General features: G+C 42.8%; 1 protein-coding gene across 7 annotated transcripts in view; it reads right to left on the bottom strand.

Moving 5' to 3' along the window:
* PPP4R1 (protein phosphatase 4 regulatory subunit 1) overlaps positions 1–13,303 on the bottom strand; it is a 72,874-nt gene extending 59,571 nt beyond the window's left edge. For 2 of the 7 annotated variants that reach the window (XM_088173133.1, XM_088173142.1), the window contains exons 1-2: positions 12,883–12,904; positions 12,566–12,610 (exon numbers count right to left, since the gene is read on the bottom strand). In XM_088173133.1, the coding sequence (XP_088029259.1) occupies positions 12,566–12,610; positions 12,883–12,889 (52 nt within the window). In that variant the 5' untranslated portion in view covers positions 12,890–12,904. Of the gene's footprint in view, positions 1–12,358; positions 12,447–12,565; positions 12,706–12,882; positions 12,905–13,260 lie in introns of those variants that run through there. The other 5 variants (XM_088173138.1, XM_088173147.1, XM_014871206.2 and 2 more) reach the window with 5 other exon arrangements.
* Positions 13,304–15,080: the final 1,777 nt, after the last annotated feature.

The following is a 15,080-nucleotide window of genomic DNA, read 5'->3' as shown; positions in this document are numbered from 1 at the left end:
ACCCATCAGTCCAAATGAGACCAAGGATTTCTCTGTGTTTTTAGTTCTCCCATCTCACACCTAGATTATTTCAGTTAAAGGTATCTTCCAGTCTATCACTCAGTCCAACTGCCCAGCCACCTCAGGGCTGACCAAAAGTTAAAATCACCTCCCTCTCCACTTCCCATTCTCAGGAATCTACAGAAAGTGATGAAGTCACCCCTCAGCCTCCTTCTCTCCAAACTCAGTGAAATTAGTTCTGTGACAGGGTCCTATTTTTCTGTTTCAGTGTCTGTTGATCATATTGTAAATTTAAAAACATAAATTGAAGAAACTGTGTTAAAATACCAATTTAAAAATAGCTATACTGCTGACAATAATTATTTAGCTATCAAACACACGAATACTAAAAAATAAAATGCTGACCATTACATGCACCACCAATTTTACTCACTCCATTTCTTTCTTCTCAACCTCAGCTTTGTTCTGTGCTCCTCCTTGTACCCTCTACATTTATTTTTCTACATTTTTTGCCTCACGAAACCAGTTAAGTCAACCCAACTGCTAAATGTACTCTCTATCAAATGTGAATGATAAAAATACGAGCATCTGCTTACAATTTATCTGATGTTTCCTACTAGTTCAAACAGTGAGTTGTGTGGATTTGGCTCTACTGAGTTTATGAATTGTAAAATTAGGCTTACCACTACATTGAGCTTGATGTGCCCCTGCTACCAAACAACATTTATTATTTAAATAATTCCAGCATCTCAGCTCAGAGTTACAGAAGAGACTATTCAAATGACAGCATCTTGATTAACACAAGTATAATAGAGGGAAGAAAAAGGTAGTAAAAATAAATCAATCAACACATGAACAGTTTATAGTCCTAACAAAGTGCTGTTATGGTTACATACTGATTTTCATTCTCATGACACCTATCCAAGTCAAAAGAGACAGTCCATTCTAACAAAGAACTCCCATTCCAACAGAGCCCCTCAAAGTGGATGTTTGTCTTCAACTTGCCACAAACATGAATCACCAACATCTAACCACTCCTTATCTAAAATGCATAAAGTACACACTTCGCATTATTCAATAAACCAAGTCACTTTGCTACTCCCTTCACATTATACCAAACAGCTACCAAAAAGGCTGATAACTGAACATTGTATTGCCTCTTCAGCCCTACTCTGCTTTCCACCCAACTCTGAGCACTTGACTAAGTACCACAGAACCTTCTGTAAATTTTACAAATGCAAAATACACCCTTAAACAACACAACTGTACTGGTTTTGGCTGGGACAGAGTTAAAGTTCTTCATAGTAGCTTATATGGGGATACTTTGCATATTTCCAACCTAGTCACTGGGAGGGCATCATGAGGAATAGAAAAAGCCGTGACAGTGTTTAGGCCCTGTATTCAACTGTAACACACCAGTGATTTATCAACACTAGTTTCAGCACATGCAAGGTATTACGGAGAAATTTAACTCCATGCCAGTCAAAACCAGTACAAATTTTTGCTAATTCAAATGCAGAACAAATTTCTCCTCATTTCAGAATGTAGATCAGGCAACAGGACCACATATTACTTATCTTCTGCAGAAAAACTATGGGTCAATTTTCTTGTTTTTCTCCACTTTTTCAAAGAGGTACAAGTATGGGCCAAATCCACAGAAAGCATATAAGCTACAAGACACCACTGAAAACTAATGCAAGTGCAGAGCCTTAACTACCTTCTAATCTGGTCTTACGTGTTCACACCAGCATGCAAAAGTAGAGCTAGAGAAAACAGGAACACACTATCCCAGGAGTTTAAAGTCACTAGCGGTGTCAGGAGGTGAAATAGCAATTGCACAATGGTGTCAAAACACAAGGAAGCATCACATAACAAGACAGGCACTACCTTTTGCTTCCATGTCTGACTGTCAATCTGTTGTATTACAGACACCAAGTAACTTCTCTGTGTACCTTTATTTTCCTGTCAAAACATTTCTTTGAGTGGTTTTTCGTAGTTCTTCAAGCTTGCTTATCTTGCATCTGGTCCATACTGTACTGTGTGAAAATATATATTAACATTCCCCGCTTTAAGCTCTCCTGTCTCCCTTAAGCTCTCTGTTTTATGGCAAGGATACAATAAAAACTTGACACAATTATTAACTAACATGAACTATACAGAAATTTTGCTGAGGCAGACTATACTTGGAGGTGTTTAGTCAACCACTGCCAAGCTTGGCTGAGCATACAACAACAAAACAGAGGTCCATTTAAAACTCAGTCCCCTACAAAACCACAGCCTCTAGGCCGATTTTCAAGGGAGTTGGTTTTTCTACTACATATCTCATCCTTGCAGTATCTTTCACACAGGCCTCTCATACTGCATCTTCTACAGAGAGGTGCACAAAATCACATTTGAAAAAAATAACGACTATTTTTTCTTTTTTAATAGTGCAGGAACAATTCTCTGCCATAGACTGTTCAGTAACAAGGCCTATATATATTCTTTTTGTTCTTCTGTATTTGGTATGAGCTCCATGGTAGAAACATATTCTTCTTTGTTTTGGTATAGAAACTCAGTGACAAGAAGTGTATTTTTAAAAGATAAGCAATTTTCAATTCTGAAAGCTGAACAATAAATAGTTTTAAAGATTCAAGATTTCTAGCTAATATTAACAGTTCTCTCATTTTATATTCTGCACCCCCAAAGAGTTCTCTTTCAAAGATATACTGCAAAATCTATATGGCAGATATATCCACTAAAATGGACTAATTTCATTCAATTTTAGTATAAGCTACTTATTACACTCTACATCAACTGTTATCATATGGATATTCAGGATAATACAGCACTTATATGTAGAAAAAAACGAGTTCTGTTCTGCTGTTTAGGCAAGTAATTTTTCTGCTTAGCTGTAAAGCAAGAATTGTAATCTCATGAGCCCAGACATTTGATATCATGACCACAAAATAACAGCAGCAAGTATTGTTCTAAATTACTGCCCTCCATGCCACAAAAGAATAAATTCACCTTAGATTCAGACTTCTGCAGAACACAAGTAGTATTCTCAGCCCTTCAATATTGTAAATACATTCATTTCTATGTAACTTTCTGTAAGAAACATCACTTTGAATTTGATGTGCTGGAAAGAGAAATTCACCTCAGCATGAGCACTAATGCTTAAACATCTGCATTTGTTCACAGCTGAACTCACTACTCTTAACCCTTTCCTACTGCACAATGTCCCAGCTCTGGTTCTGTGGGGACAACAAAGACCAAAGCATTTCATTTGCTACTACACATTTACTGCACTGCTTCAGTAACATTAACCAACAGCTATTGCAATGGCAATCACACAAATTTTACAAAATGTGCTTGTCATGCTGAATCCTACCACTCTGCCTGCTCAATCCAGGCATCACTCAACTGGTCATCACAGAACCCACCATCAGAAAGTAGGAGCTGTTTTTTTCAGGAGACGCTTACAACCTATTTTCTCTGCTTTCCTCCTGCTGTAGTCCAAGACTGGAAAAGCAACTGAGATGCCACAAGGTGTGAGATTCTACTCAGCAAAAGTCATCACTGCAAGTGATAATCTCAAAATCTAGCCCATCTACCATATTAGCAGAAACAAGAACCACCCTTCTTCTTCTGCGTTTCTCCCCTAAATTAGCCCTTCAAACCATGGAGCACGATCGGGCTTGAGCCCCTTATGAATGTCAAGTTACCACACCTGTACGCAGACTTTGTTGTCTGAACTCCAAGTTTGCTGAGACTAGGTTTAGGAGTAGGACAGAAGGAGTAGAGAGGCAGGAACAAGATAAGAAAGGTGGAAATGAAACGCAGCTCTGATGCAATTACCACATTAGCCTCTAAGTAGCACTTTGACAGCAGAGCTTGCTAACAGCTCGAAGCACAGACACAACAAACCCTTTAAAATAAAGCTTCAGAATGGGTTTGGGGGGCTAGGGGCGAGGAGCACTTAGCAGATGAAAGACAGGAATCAAAAAATCAGCAGCTGTTTATACAGAGAACTGATGCAAGCGTGGCACGGCAAATTTCAAAGACGCAGTAGTCTAAATGTAACAGGCTATGAAAATATTTTCATTCAGCAAAGGCCTTCATATAAAGATAGCTATCAAGCTTCCACAGGAGTTGCATTTCTCATCAAGCATCAGAGGGGCAGTACGAAATTCTTTAAGCAAGGAGAAGAGGTGCAGCTATACACAAGTTTGTTTCTTGCAGGCATACACAAGCAGCATTGAAAATCCTGATTTGCTCTGAAAAAGAAGGAATAGCTCTATCTCATATTGCTCACTAGTCATTTATTTGCACAACAGCTGAATGTACCTTCTTCTGGTTAACAGTTTGACCTGCAACAAACGCTGCTCCAGAGGAAACTGAAACAAAGAGAAGGACATCCAAGCTACCAGTTAAAACAATCAACAGTTTATATTCCGCCTGCCTATTTCCTGTAGAGACCATGTCACTCCCATCATCAAGGCACTCAAGTTCCCTGCTATTTAAGTCCCTGTCTTCTACCCTTTCCGAACAACTGCATGCACTTAAGAATTGTGGAATAAGGTTAGAGTGAAGCAAAAGCCAGCTACTGCAAGTAGGAAGTTCCTCTAAAGTACTTTTTTCTCCTCTACAAGGTCATAACCATCTAAGAAAGGTACCCCTTTTCTCTCTGCAGAGCACTGCATGGAATTTTTAACTGACCTCATGACTGAGATTTTTCTAGCACTGGGAGGAAAATCCTACCTCCATCTTCAACCAACATGTTCTCTCTGCTCCTACCACAATAGGACACGTGCATTCATTGTGCTTGGAGCAATGCTCAAATTCTGCCACACAATTGGGTATCTGGTACACACAAAACCACTAAGTTCAAAATATATGTATCTTAACGTTGGACTAATTAGAAGAAAGAGAGATATGAAGCAAGCAGCTGAAGCTCAAACACTCCAAAGACTTGTGCAAGCTTTGCAATGCTTCCTGTGACACCACAGTTATGATATATCAGCTACCAAGTGTGGCTCCACTGTGCAGTGACTTCGACAGCATCATCGCAGTAAGTAAAATACACTTACTTAGGCTAAACACTGCAGAGAAGGCAAGCTCTACAACTAGTACATCCATAAGCTATAAAACATAGCTTTTCAACACAAACCCCTTTCAACTTCCTAACTGCACTTTTCCTCTCTCCACTTAAACCCCAGACAATGCTCTTGACATGCTGCTTGACAGCTTTCAGAACTCTTGGTGGGATAAACCTCTGCGTTTTCTGGGCGTACAGAGAAATCCTTGCTGCAACTCTCCACACTCTTCCCGTCTGTGCTCAGTATAAAGTATAAAACTGGTCTATGGCAGAAGGTTGAACAGTACAGAATGCAGTGGATTCACTCTTAGAAAAAAGCAAGAACAGTCATGGGTGTTCATTTCATGCAATTTAACGTTTACATTACTTGCACAAGCGAGCATCCCTACGGACTAATCAAGCTGTTCCTCCTGCAGGCTAGAGAGGAAGGAAAAGGTAGTCTCTCCTCCATTCAAATATTTGGGAACTGTTCAGGCACTATGGCAACACCACAAAAAAAATTCTCTAAGCAGATCTGTTTATCAGAGAAAAATGCTTCAACAATCTGCAATATCACTCATGTACTATGTCCATTTTGTACATTAACCTATTTAGCTTTTCCAGAAACTGTACAGAGCATAACACATATTTATGATACCATTTGCCTCTCTATTTTCTTTACCTTAAAAATAGTACGAAAAACCCACCAAACCAGTGGTCTCGACTGTCAGTGCGCTTGTTCCGCTGCTGCAAACAAAGCCCTTCACAAACATACTCTGACACTTTCAACCTACCCAGTAGGGTTTTAACACCCTACTGCCAGAAAGAACTGCAGCATCCCTCTCAAACCAAAGAACAGCCACATTAGCTGCTCTTATACTGTACCTTCTAAAGCAGACAGAGAAGCCCCAATATTCTGGCAACCTTTAGGGGCAGCTGTCCCTGTCCTGCTCTTCCAAAGAGGGAACTGTTCCTCCAGCTCTCAAAGCAGCAGCTATCCTTTCATCCAGTTCTGCCTGTGTTATAACTCTTGCAATGAAAACTTCCTGCCCACACAGAGGGAAAGTCTTAGCAGCAAAAGGCACACACAGGAAAGAAAAGCATTTTATCTTCAACACACTGCAGTCTGCCACCTCCACAATAGGTCAGCAGTCAGAAATAACTGCAAGCTCCAAGGTTTCACTATCTTGAGCCTAGGATTTTGAACATTTCCAGCTCCTTCGTGAACTCTTTCACTCCCTCTGTTTTTCAGCTGCAAGTGGGAGAGAAAGGGAGAAGGAGGAGCATACCCAAAGCTCTAGAAGATAAATCATGAGACAAGGAAAAAAAAAAATGCTAGCAACCTTAATTGAGGATCCCTGCCGGAGATGGGATAATAAAAGGTGGCTGGTGAAAAGCACATTCCCACATCAGAAGTCGTGCTAGTGGCCTCAGAAAGCTGAAAGCCTAGAAAATTACTTCTTCAATCCTCTAGGTGTAATGGAGAAAAAATGTGCAGCTGCATGAAGAAGGTTCATTAGCCTACATCAAATCAAGCACAATCCTTTCCTCATATCATCTTCTTTTCTCTAGGATCCTAAAAGGCTCCTGGAGAAAGAGAGACTAACCATTACCCATCTGAGACCACTAACATCAGAATTCCATGGGGACACAGCCACCCACCTGAGTCTCCCAGTTTCTATGAGGGTCAATCACCACAATAAAAGACAAAGAAATGAACTGAAGTATTGGGAGAATTAAACCCTGATCTCCAGGGAAAACAACAGACTTAACACATGTGCTTCATTAGCATTAAGGAATGGTTACTGGATTCCCAAAGGAGCAGAATCTCAAGTCACACCAGAGAACTGATTCCAATTACTACAGAAAGACAGCCATTAATTTCTGTTATTACTTTTTTTATTGCAACGCTGAAATGCCAACCCAGTAACCCAAACTATCTCAGCACTCTTTCCCCAGAGCTCAGACTCTGATGGGACCAAAAGGCCAGTACCACAACAGGGTATTTGAACATCATGTTGGAAATTTAGCTATACTCCAGGCTGGAATTAAGTCTAAGCAGTGACACAATGTTCAGCCTTATACAAAACAACTACCAGCATAACAAAATCCATTAATACTTATTCTGTGATGAAGGAATAAAGAAACCACAGTGCAGAAGCTTCTGATATTACTATGTACAGCTGCGGGAAAGGGAAGGTGACTTTTAGCATACTGAATGCATGTTACGCCAGCATATTCACTGCAAAAGAATAAAAACTACAACACAGCATCAAGCTGTGACTGTGATTTGACACTACAGAGAAATACAGACTGATTTTATAAAAACAAAATAACAGCAAAGAAAAAAAACCAGTTTTTTACTTAAACTATCATTAAAAACGGCTTAAAAATTTAATTTAAATTAGCTTCCATTTGGAAAGAGACTTGTGACCTACTCAGAGTCTAAGAGAATAATTTAATTAAAAGCATTCAATCAACACAAGCTCACTGCTAATGCCAGATGATTTGCTCATCACCTGGAAAAAGAACATAGCATCAATGACAAAACAGCTTTTGACATCTGCAGATGCACAAAGAGAATTTTCCTCAGCTCAGCTAAGTAAGTGTTTCACTCACTGAGAAGCCTGCTGGGAGGAGAGGCTAGGAAGACCTGTCCTCCCTCTTTAATCAATGAAAAAGAACTCAGAAATAGAGCTATGTTGGATCATCACAAATCTGTTTTCAGTTTTTAGAACTGTTTCATCTACTAGTAAAATCCAAACAGTAACATTAGATTTGCTAATTTTAAAAACTAGCCTATTGTTGAATTTTAAATCTAGCATACCATTTAACACTTGTGTTGAAGAAAACAAGTGTACACTTAGGTGTGTGTAAATATATATATGTAAAAGCTCATCTAACAGTTCTAAACAATGACTAGATATTAAAACTCAATTTGCTGCATTTTAGGTTAAAACATCTGGAAACCAAGTGTACAGAAAAAGGATATTCACTATTGTCAGCATGGCAAAGGGTAAAGTTTCAAAATCTGAGTAAGCTATATAACTACCAAAGCATGCATGTATACTTGCAACTACCAGAAGTCCTGATGTTGCATGCAAATACAGCTATCAACTATCACTAACAAAGACTTTTTAAAATGAAAATGTAAAACAGTATTAAAACCAGTTATCAGATTAAAATTTTTCTCTCCTGATTTAAATCACAATTAAAATAATGAGTTGAATAAAGCTATCCCCCTTTCCAAATCTGAATTCTAATTGCAGATGACTCTATTTTTTAGAGCACACATCCTGCACACATCAGTGGTCAGCCTGAAAGACTTCAGCATCATGGTACATTTCATTTCATCTATCTGGTACTGATCAGTTCAGCCTTCAGGAATAGCCAGGGGAGGGGGGAACACAAAGTGTCTGGCAGGAGTCATAAAGAATACTTCATTTTCCACAAGCCCACGTTTGCTTTTCAACCATTTTTGCTGCCTTTTTTTTTTGTTCCATACTTATCTTATTCTATTTTGATTTTATATGCACAAAACAAAACATCTCAATAAATGCCAGATCTTCCCTGACTTTTCATATACTCCACAAGATTTTAGACAGAAGAACAAGGAAGCCAACAATCCAAGTAGTGGCATGGAGATTCTTCTTCAGGCTTCCACTTTGAATTTTTCAATTTTCACCCTATTGTTTTTAGAGGGAGGTGCCTTTATTTTTTTTTTTTTTCTTTAATGGATAGTATCACACGAGGACTCCTCTTGGGTTTATCTTCACATAAATGAAATGCTTTCACGGTAAGAACTCACATTTAGGAATTAATTTTTCTTTTACAGCCTTCTGTACATTCAGCCAGGGTACACTCACTGTCTTAGTTTTGGGTTATTTTTTCTCTTACTTGAAACAAGTAAACAAGGAAAAGCCACTGGCTAAAGAAATCTGGAAGAACCATAATTTCTTCAATTATTATCACAGCCTTCGACATCAGGAGCTATATCTACAGAAGTGCAATATCAGCTAAAATTAAAATGCTGAAATGCCATTTGCAAGCTATGTAACTACTTAAAGCAATCATCTGTTTAATGTACCAGGTGTAAAGTATGCATTCACCTCAAGAAAAAAAAAAAAATCAGAGCTTTCCAGTGGTTACCAAGCAACCAAGAGCAGAAAAATAATATGAAGCTTTCAAAATAGAAATGCAAACCAAAGCTGAAATTAATTATTTAAAAGTCAATCCAGCTGGTTTATCAAGCACTCTCTGAAAGCCTTTCTTATAAAAGCTCTTGTTTAATGTCTGACCTCTTAAACAAATCAACAAAAGCAAGGTTATTTTTTTTTAAATAGAAGCCTTCCACAGAATATATTCTGAAGGTCTCCACTATTCCAACAGCAGATTTACTGCTCTCTGTTGAAATCTATCAAGTTTTCTTCAGAGAAAAGGTAAACTTTGTTTCACAAGCAGCTATTAAAACAGTACTCCAAAGATATAATATTTTACTGCTCTATATTTCAGGTTAATTAGCATCCAGCAAGTTGTCATAATGAATGAGAAGAACAAATTGTACAGTTGTGCAAGTTGTTGATTAAACTCCAACTTTGCAGTAAAACACTTGACTCCAGAAACCTTAAAAGACAAAGATCATAAAACAGCTGCTCTTCACTCTGCCTGTCTAAAATATGCACAGATGCTTGGTTCATTACTTTCAGCAGGAACTGTGTACAGTTGTTTGCTCAGCTCCAGGACTTTCTCCTAATGCTTTAGAACACAAGCAACAAAAGGTATCTCTTAAGTCACCTTAATGATTCCTTCTTTAGGAGGAAACACTGAATCACACTGAAAATTCTCATTACCAAAGGAAAAAAACCCAAAACGAACTATACAACAACAACAAAAAAATTTATGATTGAGACTCACTCCTAGGCTCACTGATGAGCTACAGAAGAATACCTTATTTAATGAAATGTCCTGAGCCGTATGCACTCAGCTTCACATGTCCAATCCAGACCTTGATACATGCATCCAGCCTTAAACACTCCTAATTTCTCCAGCACACCTTCACAGATGTCTTGCTGTTGCTTGATATCAGATCAGTTAAAAGCCAAAAAATTTATTGAAAATATAGTTCACTTTTCAAAATAGCCAGTCAATCAATCATACTATTTTACATTTATCTAATTCCTCCTCCTAAATTATATGATCAGGACTACAGGTATGCCTGCAAGTATTTCTCTCTTATTTGTCCTTAAATACAGCTTAGCACACTTAATATCAAGAATGCAGCTGGCAGAATCACACAGGCATAAAGCTGCAGCACTTCCAGTTTTATCACTATTGCATTCTACTGCAAACATTTGAAATATTTACAACCGAGGGATACTGTAGGGTGGGGTTCAGGCAGGAATTGCAACTTTCTGTCTTATTTAGTTTTTCTTTCTGTTTCATAGGCGCAACCAATCAATTGGAAACACTTTCATAATTGCGCAGAACATATTGTATACGGGTACAAAACACAGCTATTTCAAATAACACTGCACAAGAGACAGTACTTTTGACTAGATGTACAGTCTCCTTGATCTGTATTCTTTTTCTCTGGCTCACAGACACCACCCAAAAACAAAATCACGTACAACTCAGAACTATGAAAGCCACTGTGAGACTGAACTACATCCAGACAACACATGATTCATACACAGTGCTGGTTTTTTTCTCTTAAAATACCATGCATAAGTATTGAGACATTTGCTTTTATCTACTTCCATCAAAACCTCAGTAATTTTTAATGAGGTTTCAAATCTTTATATTTCTATGGTTTCTGCCTTCAGGATGCTCTCATCTGGATTGAGTCACATCTTCAAGCATAAATTTTTTTCATTTTTGAAGGCCATAACATTAAGACCAGCACCAGGAACCCACAGCTTCAGTCACTCCTCCAATGACTACAGATAATTTCAATTCCTGTCCTACAGTCAACTAAAACCATAATCTAAGTTTTTTTTAAGTGTGTCCCTTCTGAAAAAGTCCTCTGTAATCACAGAGTTTTCAAACAGAGACTTATCACGCTGAATTTAAAAAAAAAACAAAAAGCCTAAGGGAAAAGCTCCCTCTTTGTGCAATGAAAAGCACAATAGGAGCCTTCTAAATATCAGCTGACAAAAGTGAAAACGAAGATGTATCAGTTAAATCCTAAAAAGTTTAAATAGCTCTCCTCTAAAAATGTAAGCCAGAAAACACAAGGTTTTTGTCCTGCACTCCCGCCCTGGTGAGGGGATGCCCTGCAGACTGCACAGCAGACAGAACACCTTCAAGCAGCAACCAGGGGTCTGCAACCCACGCAGGCACCTGCCTCCACCCCCGTTTTTCACTTTCCACACAAAATTCATCCTCTTCTTCCAAGAAGTTCCCTGAGTAGCAACAGGACCAACAGACACCTCACCTGAGTAACATCTTAGTCTGCCATGGTAAGGCTTCTCAGCCCTGACTTAGTAATTTTTGCACCACCCCAGCCACAATTCTGCTACTTTGCACCTTGACATTAACTCTTCTCCATAGACCTCTCCAGCGGGGTCAGGACTCACAGAATCAATTAGGTGTGAAAAGACTTCTGAGATCATCACCTCCAACCTGTGATGGAACATCACCTTGTCAACAGGACCATGCCACTGAGTGCCACATCCACTTTCCTTAAACACCTCCGGGACAGTGACTCCACCACCTCCTGGGCAGCGAATTCCAGTATCTAATCACCCTTTCTGAGGACAAGTCCCTCTTGCTGTCCAACCTGAACCTCCCCTGGCACAGCCTGAGGCCATGTCCTCTCTCCTGTCTCTGGTAGCCTGGAAGAAGAGACCGACCCCCACCCGGCCACAGCCTCCTTCCAGGCAGTTGTAGAGAGCAATAAGGTCCCTCCCTGAGCCTCTTTTCTCCAGGCTAAGCATCCCCAGCTCCCACAGCCGCTGCTCACAGGACATGTGCTCCAGACCCGTCACAAGGCACATAGAGCCTGAGGGGGAGGGGTGGAGGTGGGGGGGAAGAATGAGGGACACAAAAAAGATATACAAAATATAGAGATATAAAAGGAACGAGCAACCCACATGGTGCTGCAGATGCAGCAGCCTTAACCTCCTCCTGCTCGTCCCCGACGGCGCCCTGCCGTGCCCGGGCCATGAGGGGACGCCGCCCCGCAGGCACAGCCTTCCCTGCTTCCATCCCTCCCTCCTTCCTTCCTTCCCTCCCTCCCTCGCTCGCTCCCGCCGAGGCGACCGCTAACGGCGCCCCCGCCCCGCCCGCCGCCCAACGCACCCCGCGGGACCGCCCGGCGCAGCCCCACGCGCGACCGGCACCGAGTCATGGACACCGGGAAGCGCGGAGCATGGCCATGGCTGCTTCCTCCTCCTCCTCCTCCTCCTCCTCCCCGCCGCCTCCCACAATGCACCCTGGGCGCTCCCCCGCGGAAGCCACTTCCTCGCCCGAAAGCCGCCCCGCCGCTCCCCCCCCATCCCCACTCACATGCGTCGATCTCCTCCTGCAGGTCCTCCTGGAGCAGCGACAGATCTGCGGTGGGGGAGACACACACACACACACACACCATGTGCCAACGCGCCCGCCGACCTTCGGTGCCACGCGTGACCCTGCCCCGCCCGCGGGCTGCGCGCCCCCGACGCGACCCGCCCCGCAGCCCCCGCGCTCCCAGCCCGGACAGCGGCGGGCAGCGCTCCCGAAGCCGGGGCGGGGGAGAGGAGAAGGAGGGGGGGATAGAGGAAGGAGGGCTGGCGCCTCGCCGGGGAGGCGGCGTGTGCGGGAAGGGGGAGGGGGGCGATGCCTACCCGCCATCTTGCTGCTGCAGCCCCCGCGGGGCGCCCGGCTACATCCAGCCCGCGGCCGGGCGGTGGGAGCGGCGGTGGGAGAGGGCGGGCACCCGTGCGGTCCAGGCCCCGGGCCCGGCGGCGCCTCTCCGCGTCCCCGGGAGAGCCGCGCAGGGAGGGAGGGAGGAGGGAGCGGGCGGAGGAAGGCGGGAGGAGGGGTCTGGGCCGGACACGCTGCCCCCGCCTCCGCTCGGCGGAGCCGCTCTCGCTCGCTCGCTGCTCTCTAGTTTAGGCGGCCGCGCCTCCCGTCGCCGTGCTCTGACTCACGGCCAGAGCCGCCCGGGCTGGCCCTGGGGCTGGAGAGCGCCCGGGCTCGGCCACACGTCCCGGCCCGCTCACCTGCCATCCGCGCTCCTCCGCCGAATCGGGGCTCGGGCTCGGGCTCCTCCTGCCGCCCGCCGACGGACTGAGGCGAGGCCGCGGAGCTTCCCCTGCCCTGAAGTTTGGTGTTGTGGGCTCACCTGGAGGAAGGGCTCCGACGGTGCTCCTCGCCGTGGTCACTGTAGGGTCAATTCCAGACGCGGTAGCCGGGCCGCAGAAATTCTTGCCGCTGGCGTTGTGGGGTTACCTGGGGAGAAGGGTTCCGTGACCTTGCAGAGAGCGGAGTGTGGCCAGCAGGTCCAGAGAGGGGATTCTCCTGCTCTGCCTGGTGCCGGTGAGGCCACATCTGCAGTGCTGTGTCCAGTTCTGGGCTCCTCAGTGCAAGAAAGACAAGGAGCTACTACAGAGGGTCCAGTGGAGGGCCACAAAGATTATTAGGGGTCTGGAGCGTCTCGCATAGGAGAGGCTCCGGGAGCTGGGCATGTTTAGTCTAAAGAGAAGACAGAGGGGATGTCATTAATGCATGTAAATATTTCAAAGGCAGGTGGTGAGAGGGTGATTCCAGACTATTTTTGGCGATTCCCAGTGACAGGATGAGGAGCAATGGCCATAAACTAAAATAGAAGAAGTTTCACTTCATTTTTTTACCTTGAGCGTGGCAGAGCACTGGAACAGGCTGTCCAGGGACGTCGTGGAGTCTCCCTGTCTGGAGACATTCAAAACCCACCTGGCCGTGTTCTGTCTCACCTGCTCTAGGAGACCCTGCCTTGGCAAGGGGTTTGGACCAGATGATCTCCAGAGAGGTCCTTCCAGCCCTAAGGATTCTGTGACAGGCAGCCGTGCCACCAACCACTATGTAGCCCACGAGCATCCCCCTCACGTGAATTGCCAAGTTTCTGCAGCTGGGATCCCATGGCTTAAACACACAGGATATTGCCTCACTGCACTGCTCTGCCTTCCGACTTCTGCTTTAAAAACAGGGAGCTTAGTTCTACAGAGACACAAAGGTGCACATCGTTTACTGCGTTTCTTGGCTGTACCTTTTGGTCACTGCTTATGATTCTCATATCAACTGTTTCGATAGATTTTTACCACTGTAAATCAGAATGTTGAAAGTGTTGCATGAAACAAATGCTCTATTCAGTTGATAACCAGGGCACTTGATTGAGGAAAGGACCATTACTGGTACTACTGCCATCTGGGAATATTGCCTGAGTCTTCCACAGTCTTGTTTTAAATCTCCATAATAATTGATGAAGTTGTTAATACACAGAAAAGCAAAATAAATTATTTTTTTGCAAGAAAAGTTGCAATTTCATTAGCACTGTTTCTAACTGTGTGTTTGATAGTAGGTCTTGTAAGCTGCTTTTTAACAATTTTTGGTTTTATCTGGTCAATAGTACAAAGATTAAATCTCCATAGTCATTCATTCTTTTTGCCATGGTGAATGAAAATGTGTAATCTTCTTTTAAAATCCATACATCTCTTTCCTTACAATTCCATAGAACAAGCTCTGTCCTATTTCACACCTGTTCAATCTTTGCATGAGCCACTGGGGCCTACTGGATACTGATTATCTAACATTTTCTTTTGTTCAGATATATAACCTCAAAATCTGAGTAAATCAAGTAAATTCACCATGACTAAGTTATATGAACCATGCTATTCTCTGCCAGTGTAATTGAAGAGGAGATTAAGGGGAAATATTTGACATCATAAATCTCTGGCAATGCTGGATGTGATAGCAATAGACTTGGAACAGAAAAGTTAGGTGTACTTCAAGATCCTATTTTATTGTCTTTATTGCTGCAAGTTATTTACAGGAAATTTTCGCCCAT

The sequence above is a fragment of the Sturnus vulgaris genome, chromosome 1 (genome assembly GCF_052056855.1).
Source record: "Sturnus vulgaris isolate bStuVul1 chromosome 1, bStuVul1.hap1, whole genome shotgun sequence".
Classification (NCBI taxonomy): domain Eukaryota; kingdom Metazoa; phylum Chordata; class Aves; order Passeriformes; family Sturnidae; genus Sturnus; species Sturnus vulgaris.
This window is presented reverse-complemented; position numbering and strand designations above follow the sequence as displayed.